The sequence below is a fragment of the Nicotiana tomentosiformis genome, chromosome 7, assembly GCF_000390325.3.
Source record: "Nicotiana tomentosiformis chromosome 7, ASM39032v3, whole genome shotgun sequence".
NCBI lineage: Eukaryota > Viridiplantae > Streptophyta > Magnoliopsida > Solanales > Solanaceae > Nicotiana > Nicotiana tomentosiformis.
The window spans coordinates 54071484-54087166 of NC_090818.1; the positions used below are offsets into that span (position 1 = coordinate 54071484).

The window sequence follows — 15683 nt, forward strand, 5'->3', positions numbered from 1 at the left end:
GATTCTTTACAATTAGAAATGTTTAGTATGAATATATTTGATACTCTGAATTCTACTAAAGTACAGGAAAAAATCAAATTGATTTCCGAGCAGATTGCTATTGATATTTGTGCTGAGCATCCTAGTGCTTTTTGGAATCGAAAAAAGCATATTGTTACTCTTCCATATGAAGATAATTTCACTGAGGATGATATTCCTACTAAATCTCGACCTTGTCAGATGAATTTCTCAGCTGGAGAATTGATTTTCTCAATCTGAGTAATCCTATGATCACAAATCATTTGATTTTGTTTAAGAGATTTGATCTCTCGTTTTAAGTTTTCAACTTCAATTTTTAAATCATCGAAAGAAGAATCTCTTGCTGGAGATGCATTTTTGTTTAACAAACGGTTATTAACCTCTAGTAAGGAATAAGGCGGGGAATATTCAAATTCTTTTTCAAAAGGTTTTGCAAAACCAGAACTTGAATTAGAACTTGAACTAGCAGCCAAATTAATAATTTTTTCACGAAGTTTTTCATCATTAACTTCTTTTAAAAGTTCTATTACATTATCAGAAGTAATAGTTTTCATGTTTAGGTCTTGAAACTGTGATTGTAATTTATAAAATTCATCATCACAAGTACATGTATCACCTTTGCAAGTTGTACAAGTATTATCAATATTTTTATCACTATCAGATAAATCAAGCAAATCAATTTCAGCTTCGGATTCTGGTATATATAAGATAGATATGAAATATTCGACATAGATATGTTTCTGAAATATGGATTTAGGAGAAACTAGTATGAAAAATACTAGATTGGAAGAGGCAGATATACCTCAAAACCTTGATTTGTTAAACAAATGGACTATTCCTAAAGTCTCTATTAGAACAATCTATGATTATGGATGGTTTGATAAACTCTCTTCTAAACAACTTATTAAAACAACTGAGCAATCTTTAGCTTTAAGTTCGTCTGAACAGACTATTCGTTTGTTAAACAAACATGATGTAGATATTCATAAACACCAGTATAATTATTTGCATATTGGTATGGTTCAAATTGCTTTTAAGCCTTTAACCCTTAAAGGGTTACCAGAGACATTTTTGGCTGCTCTCAGAGATGCCAGAAATTTGAATTTTAGACAGTCTCTGATGGGTTCTATTGAATCTACTGTCGCCTATGGCCCAGTATATTTTAATACTCAACCCAATTTGCAATTATCTTTATCTGATGTTAATATACTTGATGCATTAACATTAAATGTGAAAACGCATGGTTATAATTATGCGCCTGGTTCTGAACTGATATGTTTATCGTATAGAATATATTTTAAATTACTATCTACGTTAAACCCCAGATGTAAATTATATGATACATCTGATCAGACTATTCTAGTAGAAACGAATTTTGCAAAGTCTAAGGTCACCACGAGAAGACCTATTAAGTGGGAAGAAATTAATTTTCCAACCACATGGACTTTGGATTCGGTTATATCCCCCAGTCAGATAACTGATACTGTTAGTAATACTGAGTATTCTCATATTACTCAAAATCCGGATGGTAGGATTTGCATTCAGTTTGACGATAATAGTTCCACTTATAGTAGACAGTCATTTTCTAATAATAGAATGTTGCCTACTATTAATTCTAGTTATAACAGACATTCCTTTACTAGTCGTAGACTGTTGCCTGATATTCAACACATTTCTCCTGTTGAACCAGTCTATGGACCAGCTAGAAATCGTGCTGCATCTTTACACACAATTTCTACTAAAGTAGGTGATAAACCTGTTGAAAGGGTTAAGATTAACCCCAAAACAAATATTGTTCAGGATAGTGATAATATTTCTGATAAGGATATTCCTTCTGCGTCCGAAATGGATTTTGACCCCAATGATTCTTAATGATTCCACACCAAATTGATTTTAGTCCAGGGTCACAAGCTAGAGGTTATATTCAAAAAGAATTTTTTACTGATAAATGGAACCAGTTTAAAACTTGGTTTTTTGATACTTATAGTAAGGAAGATTTAAACAATATTTCACAAGAGTTTTATGAAACTTGTGCTTTACATAATCAAATTATGTATTTTGTTCCTTGGTTTATAACCACATATTTACCACTTTTTATAAAAGTTTTGGAAAGATCTTATAAAGACGGGAGTGGCAATATTACTAAAGCCATTTACCCTCCTCAATCATCTTGACACCAAGTCAAAACTCTATATATAAAACTCATTTATATTTTATCATAGATACCCCAACCAAGACAGTCCTTATAGGAAAAAGAGATCTAGATATCAAATATATATAGTATATAAGATGTAGTATATATATATAAAATTATTATTATTATTATTATTATTATTATTATTATTATTATTATTATTATTATTATTATTATTATTATTATTATTATTATTATTATTATTATTATTATTATTATTATTATTATTATTATTATTATTATTATTATTATTATTATTATTATTATTATTATTATTATTATTATTATTATTATTATTATTATTATTATTATTATTATTATTATTATTATTATTATTATTATTATTATTATTATTATTATTATTATTATTATTATTATTATTATTATTATTATTATTATTATTATTATTATTATTATTATTATTATTATTATTATTATTATTATTATTATTATTATTATTATTATTATTATTATTATTATTATTATTATTATTATTATTATTATTATTATTATTATTATTATTATTATTATTATTATTATTATTATTATTATTATTATTATTATTATTATTATTATTATTATTATTATTATTATTATTATTATTATTATTATTATTATTATTATTATTATTATTATTATTATTATTATTATTATTATTATTATTATTATTATTATTATTATTATTATTATTATTATTATTATTATTATTATTATTATTATTATTATTATTATTATTATTATTATTATTATTATTATTATTATTATTATTATTATTATTATTATTATTATTATTATTATTATTATTATTATTATTATTATTATTATTATTATTATTATTATTATTATTATTATTATTATTATTATTATTATTATTATTATTATTATTATTATTATTATTATTATTATTATTATTATTATTATTATTATTATTATTATTATTATTATTATTATTATTATTATTATTATTATTATTATTATTATTATTATTATTATTATTATTATTATTATTATTATTATTATTATTATTATTATTATTATTATTATTATTATTATTATTATTATTATTATTATTATTATTATTATTATTATTATTATTATTATTATTATTATTATTATTATTATTATTATTATTATTATTATTATTATGTGGATCGGGGCTGCACGCTGCATCATGTCTTATTGGCTTTGATTAGTTCTTGGACAGGATCGCCCCTCAGGAGTCTGACATTGTAACGACCCGGCCAGTCGTTCCGAGAGTTATAGCCCTGTTTCCCCATTCCTGCTTCTTTATGTGTTGTTCAGCGGTGTTGAGTTATATCGAGTTGGTAGGTTTGGGTCCGGAGTAGTTTTGGAGTGAAATGAACACTTATTCTCTTAGTTAGAAAGTTAAGTTAGAAAAGTCAACCGGAAGTTGACTTATGAGTAAACAGATTCGGATGTGGATTTTTATGATTCGATTAGCTTTGTTGGGTGATTTTAGACTTAGGAGTGTGTCCGAAATATAATTTGGAGGTCCGTGGTAGAATTAGGCTTGAATTGGCGAAAATTGGAAGTTTAGAAGTTCTTAGGCTTGAATCCGAGGTTGATTTGGTGTTTTGGTGTTGTTTTGGGTATTCCGAAGGTTCGACTAAGTTCGGGTAGTGATATATGACTTGTTGGAATTATTGGTTGAGGTCCTGAGGGCCTCGGGTGAGTTTCGGATAGGTTTGGGTTGTGTTGTGCTCGTTTTTCTTATGTTTCAACGCCGTTTCTTCAAGCATAAATGATATCATATTGAAGAAATGAGCTCCGGTTTCTTTTTTGATTGAATAATTAGATCCGTATCGTAATTACGAACCTGTAACAAAAAGAATCGTCGAATTTGGATATCGTATGAGGATTTTATGGTCATTTTACTAAGAATTAGGTTGCTAGATGTTTTCAGATTAATTACGACATTGCCACTGACGGTGTATATAAAAATCTGCACGATTTGCAAATATTAAAACCTACATATCTCCTTCATTATAAGGTCAAATTGAGTGATTTAAAAGCCTAACTTGACTAAACTTTCACAAGAAATCCATTGGAGGCATAAAAAGCGAGTTTCGGGATCGTTTGACATGAGAAACGAGGCATAATAGCTAGCAAAAAAATATATAAAATGAGGATTTGTTCATTCGGTCATATTTTGAGTTGGGGAGCTCGGATTTGGGCAATTTTGGGGGCGATTTTTACCATAAGAATTGGGGTAAGTGTTTTCTACTTAGTTTTGATTATATTTCATGAATCCATCTTCATTTTTGGGATTTGATTGATGATTTCAAAGTAAAATTAAGGGAGTTAGGGTTTGAGTTTGGTGAGGATTTGAGGGACCAAACGGAGTCCAATTTTGATAAATTTTATATGGTTAGACTCGGAAGAGGACGAGATTTATTATTCTGTCATTTTTGACTGATTTCGGGACATGGGCCTGAGGGCCGGGTTTTGGTCGATTTTAGATTTTTGGCATATTTATGTAGTTTTTATTGTGGAATTCAATTCTTTAGACTATGTTGATAGTAGTATTCTGATTTTCGGTTAGATTCGGAGCTTTTAGAGACCGAGTCCAGAGACGAGGACATCCCAGAGTAGGATTTTACGCTGTTAAGGTAAGTAAGAGTTTTAACTCTGGCTTTGAGGGTATAAACCCGGAGAATTTGATATCGTGTGACTGTTTGGAGGTGATACCCACGCTAGGTGACGGGCGTGTGGGTGTATATCTCGAGGGATTGAGACTTGGTCCGTCCCGTGAGGCCTCATGGCCATCATCTGTGTTTACGCAGTTACTTGTTGTTGAACTTGTGTGCCTTCATGTTAGAGATCATGCTTAGGCTTTATTCATGCTCACATTATTTGTACTCAGTCATAGAAATTATTGTACATGTTTACCTCAGTCTCTATTATTTGCTAATATATTGTGATACTTGATGTGGGCTGTGTTCCCTTATTTGTTGATGATGGTGAGGCTAGTGAGGTACATGATTGAGTGAAGCCGAGGGCCTGGTTGTGAGGATATTAATATCATAGCGCGTGAGTTGTCCGCGTAGCACGTGAGTTGACCGTGCAAGTTCAGGTATTGATACCATAGCGCGTGAGTTATCCGCGTAGCATGTGAGTTGACCGTGCGGATCCAGGTATTGATATGATGGCATGTGAGTCGTCCGTGCTTAGCACTTAGGCTTTGGGAACCCCTCCGGAGTCTGTACACACCCCAGTGAGCACAGAGTGTTGAGTGTTTTGAGTGTTGAGTGCTGAGTGCGAGCGATGAGTGATGGAGTGTGAGGTTGTATTTATTTGTGTTGTTGCTGCATTTATCTGTTAAACTTCTTTGTGGAATTTACTGAGTTATGAAATTTACCTGTTTATTTCTGTTTATTTTAAATTGTGAAAATAAATAATTGGAATGTTTTACTTAGCTCGTGACTACTGCTCAGTTCCTTAGTTATTTCTGTTACTACTGAGTCGGCTATACTCATACTACACCCTACACTTTATGTACAGATCCAGGTGAGTTAGAGCGCGGCGATCGTTGAATTCAGGCCGGCTATCTGTGGAGATTGCAAGGTAGCTGCTAGCGTCCGCAGGACCTTGTTACTCCTTTTGTCATTTCTTCTTTTGGACAGTTAGACAGTTTATAGTTTCAGACACTCATGACTTAGTGACACCCCGATGTTTGGGGCTCGTTTATGTATTTTTCTATATTATATTTAGAGTTGATTTTTTTTATGAAAAATTTAAATGTTGAAATATTTTATTAAATTCTTATAATTGGTTTAGTAGTAATATTTTGGAAAGTAGGCTTGCCTTGTAACACGATAGGCGTCATCACGACCATGGTTAGATTTTGGATCGTGACAGACATACCAGCAGTGAGCGCAGGCACAACGATATATACACGTGCATTGGTGAGGGCCATTGATGCTAGGAACCTATACAATGGTGAGTGATGCGTGTGTGTGTGATGGCGTGGGCAATTGAGACAGACAACTAGAGTATGTTGAGAGTGAGAGTATCTAGGGATATCACCGTGAAATCATTCATTTGACATGCATACCTGATATGTAGGTATAAAGATATATCATTCCTCATGCTAGTTGTAACTGACATGTTATTATCAGTGTTGGGCCTTAATTGTTATACTTGAAAGCATGTTTAAATTCATGTAATATGAGCGAGCAGATTTTGATAATTACTTGGAGTTACTTATTGCTATTGTCATCATTATATCCGTGTTGTCGTTTATATTAGTTTTGACTGTCTGCTTTTGAGCTCGTCACTACTTTCAGCCTAAGGTTAGTTGTGTTACTTATTGAGTACATGTGGTCGGTTGTACTCATACTACACTCTGCACTTCGTGTGTAGATCTAGGTACATCTGGACATGGTGATTGCTAGAGCCGTGCTAGTACGGGTACTTGGAGACTTCGAGGTAGCTGCTATGACGTCCGCAAGCCTTGACTCTCTTTCATTTATTTTCCCTTATTACTGTTCTATTGTCCAGACAGTAGTACTAAGGATTTGGTTTGTATTTTGATACTTAGTAGTGCTCATGTACTCGTTGACACCAGATTTTGGGGACGGTTGTACTAGTTTTGTTGTTGTTTTTATCAGAAAATTATGTTATTTCCGCGGTTAATTATATTAAACCATGTTTATTCAAATGCTTAGTTTTTATGTGATTTTTGGTTTGCGTGGCAAGTAGTGTTAGGCGTCATAGCGGCTCCGATGAGAGTTGAGTCGTGACAAATAGGCTATAAATTTGTCGGAGAACTAGCCTATATATATATATATATATATATATATATATATATATATATATATATATATATATATATGTCTTGAAGAAAAAAGTGAGTATTCATATCGTCGATTTCAACTTTGTTGTGTAGTAATTATTGTCTAAAAATAAATGATACATACCATACATTTATTGATTTGGTAATTTACTTCATGTAGTGCATATACATTTTTTCTACTTCAAATGAAAATTGTGTAAAAACTATCCATGTATTAGTACATGAAAATTTGCATGCTTCGATTACGATGATACCATTCCACTTTTGAAAAAATCCATTTTGCTCTTATGTTATAATCCTCCCAATCAAGTGAGGAAAGTCTTTGACAAAACGTCAAAACTTTCTTCTATCGTCATCCTACTTATCCAGTTCAATTAATCACAAGTTTTAACGGATTAACAAAGTTTACATGTGTTATTCAATTGTTATCAAGTTCTGACGATTGATAAGATGATATTTTTTTATTTTACCTATATTATTAAATTGCTCACAAGTTTTGACGGATTAACAAAACTTACATTTGTTGTAGTTGTTCAAAAGTTCTGATTCATTGGCACTTGATACTATTTTCATTCTATCTATTTTTTTAAAGTGTTCGCAAGTTCAAACGTATTGACAAAATTTGCATGTGTTTTTCAATTGTTCTCGGGTTCTTACGAATTAGCAAAATTTGATACTATGTTCATTCTATCTATCTAGTTAAACTGTTTACGAGTTTTGATGGATAGGTAAAACTTGTTTTGTAACTTGCATTGTTGATCGTTTGCAAATTCTAACGGATTGTATTAGCATCTACTCTAAAATTGATTGTTATTTGAACCTATAGGATCTTGAATCTAAAACTGATCAAAGAAGTATTTAATTTATTCGTCAAAACAAGCAGTTCGTTTTTAGAGCCTTAAGTTAATTAACGAAGAATCACTAATTGTCTACCGTCATGGGAATCTGTTTGCTGTTAAGTGATAACATAGTGCTAATTCTTTCTTAACATTTGCGACATCATTTAGTTTAGTGAAACAAGAGTGTTAAAGTTAATTGTTAGTAGTTTATGTTTAATAGAACGAGTCCAAATTTTTAGTTGAAATTTTATGTGATAATAGTTGTTGTGTTGTTTTAACGCGATGTATTATGAACAAGTGCGCTGTGACATGACTATACATTATCACAGAATTTCAAAGTACGTATCCTTTTCTTTTTTTTTTTTTTGGGTGGCTTTACCAAGTGCACAACGTTTTTTTTATAACATTATAGCTTCAACATCGTTGAACAAAAGCGATGAACAGATTTGTGGATAAACTGGAAACATTCAAAGTAGACAATCCATAACCAGCAAAGAAAAACAATGACAACAGCATCAGACTTTTAAAAATGTCTTTTGATTCAATGAATTTAGTTGCAGAAAAGGGGCACATCATTATGGAAATATTCAACTATTTCAATCAAAATCATTTTGTTCCAATCAATCTAGAATTATATGTCTGGTAGTGGAGAGACACTTCATACCTTGCCGTCCAATTACATTCCAACAAAATGGAGATTCCATTTTTCCCTTAGCAGGACACTCATAATTTTTTATGCCCTCGTTTTTGATAAATTAATGGAATGGTAGATGTTCACATATTTTAACTGTTATCCTAATGTGGTATTTAGGCTTGACACGTACTTAGAGCTCTTTTCTACTGTTACATTTTTTAGTTTGTTTTGGAGAGGGGTTTAGGTTTTGAAAATGGGAAAAGGGAAAGTTCTTGGTGATATTCAAACTCTACGCCTGATTGATTCTTTAAAGAGATTTAAAACGCAATTCGTCGAGTTTAACTCAAGGTGTGCTTTACTTTATTTTTACGACTAAATAGCTTTATCAACGTCAATTTAGCTAATGGAGCATTAGTCATAACCAAAATTTCTCGACGGAATAAAAAATAAATAAAGAAGCGGAAGAAAGAAAAGTTTTTTTTTTTACTTTCTTTCAATTCAAAAAAGAGAGTAAAAAACAATCTAAAATGAATTGAACCACTTAGCTGCAATCTCAACGGCTACATGTGGAGTAGCACATAAAAAAATTTGGCCATTGGAAAGGATTTTTTAACGGCAAGGGGTCAAATATATTCTTGTACTTTTAAAAATAGTCTAAGAATACCCATCGTTATACTATTGAGTTATCTATACCTACGCAGTCATACTTTGAGTTCAAATATACCTCTCATTTAAACGGAGGGACACATGTCATCGTTCTGTTGGCCAATTCTAAATAATTCCTAATTAATTAAAAAGACCCATTACCCATAGTCGAAAAGCAATTTTCTAAAGCAATTTTATTTTTGTAAAAACTGGAAAATTGAATTTTTTTTACTAAAAACAGAAAAAAACGAAAATATTTTTTTTCCAATTTTTACAAAAAAACTGCTTTAAAAAAAACTAAAAAATATTTTCTAAAATAATTTTTTTTAAAAACTGAAAAAAACTGAATGTTTTTTTACTAAAAACTGAAAAAATCGAAAATATTTTTTTTCCAGTTTTTAGAAAAATATTGTTTTAAAAAAAACTGATAACTAATTTCTAAAGAAATTATTTTTGTAAAAACTAAAAAAAAAACTGAAAAGCAATTTTCTAAAGCAATGTTTTTGTAAAAACTGAAAAAATAAATATATATTTTTTTCAGTTTTTAGGTAAAACAATTTCAGTTTTTCCAGTTTTTAATTGCTTTTCAGTTTTTTTTCTTCCAATTTTTACAAAAACATTGTTTTAGAAAATATTTTTCAGTTTTTTTTAAAGCAGTTTTTTTTTTTTGTAAAAACTGAAAAAAAATATTTTCATTTTTTTTCAATTTTTAGTAAAAATAAATTCAATTTTTTCAAGTGTTTACACAAAAAAAAAAAATTGTTTTAGAAAACTGCTTTTCGGGTATGAGTAATGAGTCTTTTTAATTAATTAGGAGATATTTAGAATTGACCAATAGGACGATGACACATGTTCCTCCGTTTAAATGAGGGGTATATTTGAACTCAAAGTATGACTGCAAGGGTATAGATAACCCAATAGTATAACAAATGGTATTCTTAAATAATTTTAGAAAATACGAGGGTATATTTGGACCTTGGCCCATTTTTTTTAATGATTCCATTACAATAAAAAAGAAATATCAGATCACCAGTATATTTAATTCCAACACCAATTAAGAAGTGTTGAATGCACATGCAGCAGGCAGGTTGTAAGAATAAGAAACGCTAAAATGACAGCTCTTTGTCATAATAACATCATAATGCTTAATAATTTGATAACTCAAAAGTCAAAATGAAACTAAGCCAAGAAAAAGTAGTAAATGTAAGGCAAACAACACTGTATATTCCCATTTTGCCCCATCTTAGGTGATATGTAACTAGATCGTCAAACCCTTTCGGTTCACAGGTGGTTGTTTAACGGTTCACGAATATCTTTTTTTCAATTTCTATTCCTTCTCTTCTCAAGGGGGACAGTGTGGGGAAGGGTGTCATAGAAAGATGTTTGGGATAGTGGCTGTAAGTTCGAAAGCTTTTGTCTTATTCGAGTGATGATGTGAATAAGTAAAAAAGAAAATAATTAGGCTTTGAACTTATATTCTGTGAATGGAAGGGGTCATCCTAAAGCGTCAGTTGCCCGAAGATATTTATGAGACAATAATCTAGACCCAATTCCAAACAGAGCTTAAGACAGAGGAATATCTCAAAACTAAAAGGCTTCCAACTTTTTAACATGGTCACAGCCGACAGAGGTTCAACTAGAGAGGTCACTGTTTAAGTCAAAGTAGTTTATAATTTTTTTTTTTTGTAGGTTTAAAAGGGGGAAGCTTTTATTGCACAAAAAGTTGGAATCCTTAATCCAACCTAACTATAAATTTCCTTTTTGAAGGCCACCTGATAGCAAGGACTCAAGATGAACCTTCTCTTTCCTTTTTCTAGTGCATGCATATTCCTGAACAACACCTTAATTAATCCCTCCTTTCTTCGTTTTGTTTGGCTAACTTTACCGCTATTTGTTTCACTTATTTTCCTTTATATGTCCGTGCTTCCAAATTGTGGAAAAATAATATATGAGCAGGGGGGAGGGGGGATGGTAGGAGTATGACACCAGGGGAAGAGGTGGAGCTTTCAAATTATTAATTAATGGTTTTTAGTGCTCAGAGTTGGACTGGTCTTGGTCCAATTCCCAGAACAAATGCGTCAGAAGAGAGAGAGCAAACCTGCATTGCATACATCAATATTTGGTTTTATTCATTCAGAGAGGCATTTCTCCCTTGCAACTTAGTGCCCCATTTCCACCAAGGTCACACAGTCTTTGGTTCCTCTCCCAGTGCCTTTTTTTCTCTGTATTCATTCTGACCAACCTTTGGATTCTGTGACAGAGTGAAAATTATAAATTATAGTAATGCATAAAATTTGCTTTTACTAAGTTCAAATATGCAATCTTACGACACATAAAACAAAAAGAATGGCTAAGCCCAAGATAAAGGGATTAAACTAAGCACATAGAATATTACACCACTTACACTCTGCAGCTTCTTTTGAAGCAATTGTTTTTAATATTTTATGTTCAAAACCTCACACATCCAACCCATATCACTAGATTCCCCATCTGTAAAGCTAGTTCATGGGAGAGAGAAATAAGGAGATTGTATCCCTAGGGTAGCAGACTCAAAGCAAATTATGTTTCCCTTCTTGGCTTTAACGAACTAAATCAAGGTAAAGGAAACAAACCAGTTTCTCTTGCATCCTGGGAGATTTAGTCTCATGATGGTTTTCTACATGGATCAAATTAGGTAAAGGCTTTCTTGTTTCCAATGTAAGATGTACACCCTTTTAGCTATTCTTATAAGTAGTATTCAAGTTCCTCCACAGTGAAAGCGAGGGTCAGGTTCTGAGTTCTGACTTAGGGAGGCCCACAGTTAGAAGATTCACATGTAGATTTCTTTCTGCTTTCAAAAAGTCTTACTGTTACATTCATCTGCTTCTTCAAGGAGAGTGTTCCCATCCCAACCACAAATCTACACTCCATACCAAGTATCCAGAAACAATATCAGTTTTTTTTTTCTCTTGATTCCAATCCGGCAAATATGGTTCTTATGAATTGAAAACTACTGAAATATAGCATTTTGTTACCTCCTTGGTTCCTCAAAGCTTTTTCAGAGTGTCCAACTCCTAAGCTTTTTTTTGAGAATGGATGACGAGAAATCTCCTAAAGAGATCCCAACTGTTGATACCCAGTCCCTTACCATCAAGATTGCAAATTCGGGTGGTAAGAAACTGGGTAAGGACATTTTCTCGGCTGTTCTTCCTTCAGGTCAGCAGAAATTGGTAGCAGATTCAGCCACATCATCACCATATAACTCTCCTTCACTCATCTCTCCTCCATCTTCTGCATTTGTTTCAGCATTGCAATCACCTTACATTTCTCCAAGGGCCACTTTAGTTACAAATCCAAGTGCTCAAGAAAACCTCATTGCTCCCACCATTTTAGTTGCTAATCCAAAACAAGAAACTCCTATTGCTCCTACCTCAGTTTCCCACCCATCCCCACCAGTCTCATACTGCGGTTCACAGTCCGATGATGTTCCCAGCACCTCCTACACTCCACCTCCAGAAAGATATGATTTTTCTGATGACCCCACCGACACAAAGCTCAAAATTGTCACCTGTGTCCCTGTTTCAGGACCAGAGACCGATCCCAGGATATCCTTTTCTTTTCCTGTCCCTCGAATTTCTTTTGCCAAGGGCTCCATTTCACCTGCATCCAATGCCAAACTTAGGAGCTGTGATGTGTATATAGGATTCCACGGTCAGAACCTAAATTTAGCGCGCTTCTGCAAGTGGCTCAAGTCGGAACTCGAGCTTCAGGGTATTGCTTGTTTTATTGCTGATAGAGCAAAGTATGCAGATAATCAGAGCCATGAGATTGCTGACCGAGTTATATGCTCAGTAACCTTTGGCGTCGTAGTTGTCACCAGTTGTAGCTTCTTCAACCATCTGAGCTTGGAGGAAATAAGATTCTTTGCGCAAAAGAAGAACTTGATTCCTTTGTTCTTTAATACGGATGCCAATGAAATTGCAAGTCTTTTTAACCGAAATGCTGATGCCAAGAAATGTAAAGAGGTACTGGATGCAATACTAAAGTGTCATGAGTTTAAATTGGAGACAAATGAGAGTAATTGGAGGTCCTGTGTGTCGAAAGCAGCTGGGATATTAAGGGCCAAACTTGGTAGGAAAAGTGTTGCAGAAAAAACAGAAGAAGGGTTTGAAGAGTTGCCCTTTCCGAGGAATAAAAGTTTTGTGGGAAGAGAGAGAGAAATTATGGAGATAGAGACTACTCTCTTTGGCTGTGGGGATTCCTTTGAGCAAGAAAGTGTGGTCCCAAGTGTCAAAGGAGGAACACCAGGACAATCTGAAGGTCTAGCTGATGATGAAAGTGAAGCTAATGCTAGCAGAGGTAAATATATAAATCCAGAGATAGGAAAGAACAAGGAAACCAATAAAGAAGCTTGCGTGGAACCAATTATTGGAAGAAATTCGCTTAAGAGACTCAAGTACAGAAAATCAGGAAGCGAGAAGGACAAGAATTTGGGGGCCAGTGTTGTGTGCATAAATGGCGCCCCTGGTGTTGGAAAGACTGACCTTGCTTTGGAATTTGCTTACAGGTATTCACAGAGATACAAGATGGTCTTGTGGGTAGGGGGTGAAGCTCGCTACTTTCGACAGAACATATTGAACTTGTCTCTAAATTTGGGCCTGGATGTGAGTGCAGATGCAGAGAAGGAAAGAGGGAGGATAAGGAATTTCGATGAGCAAGAATTAGAAGCATTCAAGAGAGTTAAAAGGGAGATATTCCGTGACATGCCATATTTACTAATTATAGATAATTTAGAGACTGAGAAGGAGTGGTGGGAAGGGAAGGATCTTCATGATTTAATACCAAGTAACACTGGTGGTACCCATGTCATTATCACAACACAGCTCAACCAGGTAATGAACGTTGATCCCTTGCAGCTTCAGCCATTGTCCACATCCGATGCCATGATATTGATAAGGGGAAGACGTAAAAAGGAGTATCCAGCAGGAGAGGTGGAATTCCTCAAAAAATTTGATGAGAAACTTGGGAGGTCGAGTTTTGGTCTTTGGGTGGTTGGTTCCTTGCTATCAGAGCTTGCAATTTTGCCGTCTGCTCTATTCGAAGCTGTGAATCAGGTTCCAGTTGAAGCCACAACTTGCTCTAATCCGTCCGTTCCACATCAACAGTTCTGCAGAACAAATCCATTTCTAATGAAAACACTGGTTTTCTGTACAGTCCTCTTGCAGCAAAGCAACGATAGCAGGGACTCCCTTGCCTCAAGAATGCTTCAGGTAGGAGCATGGTTTGCTCCAGCACCCATCTCAGTGAATTTACTGGCAGCAGCTGCAAAGAAAATTCCTGTAAATAGAAACAGATTCAAGATGTGGACTAAGTGCATGAAAGTTGCTCTATGCTTCTACTCGGGGCATTGCCTGACAAGCCAAACATGGAAAAGTGAAGAGGAAGCAGCACTACTTTTAGTTAAATTGGGTTTGGCACGAAAAGCCAACAGACAGCCTGGATGTTGGATCCAATTCCATCCCATCACTCAGATCTTTGCGAAAAGGAAAGATGGATTAGTTGCTGCTAAAGCCAATGTTCAAGGTGCAAGGAAAATTGGAAACCCACTAGTAGATTCTGACCATCTCTGGTCATGTGCTTTCCTTGTATTTGGTTTCAAGTCCGAACCACCAGTCATTCAGCTCAAGGCCATTGACATGGTTCTCTTCATTAGAAAGACAGCTCTTCCATTGGCAATTAGTACCTTCACAACATTCTCAAGGTGCAACTCAGCCTTAGAACTCTTGAAGGTCTGCACAAATGTGCTTGAAGAAGCAGAGAAGTCATTTGTTTCTCAAATACAAGACTGGTGCCACGGATCTCTGTGCTGGAAAAAGAAGCTGCAATCCAACCAAAGAGTGGACGAGTATGTTTGGCAAGAGGTGACATTATTGAAAGCTACCCTGCTGGAAACTAGAGCAAAGCTGTTATTAAGAGGAGGTCATTTTGATAGCGGAGAGGATCTCTGCAGAACCTGCATTAGCATCCGAACCGTAATGCTGGGTCATAACCATGCTCAAACTTTGGCTGCTCAACAAATATTAGCTAAATTAGTAAGGATGAGAAGCAAAATATGATCCCAAAACTCTCCAGAAAGCCACTCTTTGGTGGCTCAGTTTTGTTTACCGTGACCATGCAATTCACTCTGTTAGTTTATGTAACATAGAAATCATCCATTATAAAGTATTTTTCACCACATCAGTTCAAGACTTATTTCGTTTCAACAATTTACTGATTTCGTCTAGAAAATTTAACCAATGCCACATAATCAACCTACAACATTTGCAGTATCCTTCCTGCCAGATAGACAGAATAGACATGTCTAGTGTTTTTCTAGTTGGATGAACCCATGTCTCATGGCATTTGATCATTCATTTACTACGCATCAGTTCTGTCTCGTTAAGCAATTAAAAAGATTGTCATTTTAGTTATATTCACAACCCTGGAAGAAAAAAGGCAAATCAGCCATTAAAAAATAGGATATTGTTGTATTTTCTCAATCAACAAAAGTTCACATTA

At 33.5% G+C, this 15683-nt stretch overlaps 1 protein-coding gene and 1 long non-coding RNA gene across 2 annotated transcripts in view; one reads left to right on the forward strand and one right to left on the reverse strand.

Annotated features, from left to right (window-relative positions):
- Nucleotides 1-15683, reverse strand: part of LOC138895140 (uncharacterized) — a 158651-nt gene that overhangs the window by 85738 nt on the left and 57230 nt on the right. The window lies entirely within an intron of this gene.
- Nucleotides 12217-15366, forward strand: LOC104084634 (uncharacterized). The gene has a single exon (XM_009588544.4). The coding sequence runs from the start codon at nt 12218-12220 to the stop codon at nt 15239-15241; it is 3024 nt and encodes a 1007-aa protein (XP_009586839.1). The 5' UTR covers nt 12217; the 3' UTR covers nt 15242-15366.

Excerpts from the sequence above, each read along its gene's own strand:
- LOC104084634 (XM_009588544.4), top strand. The coding sequence starts at position 12,218 with ATGGATGACGAGAAATCTCCTAAAGAGATCCCAACTGTTGATACCCAG.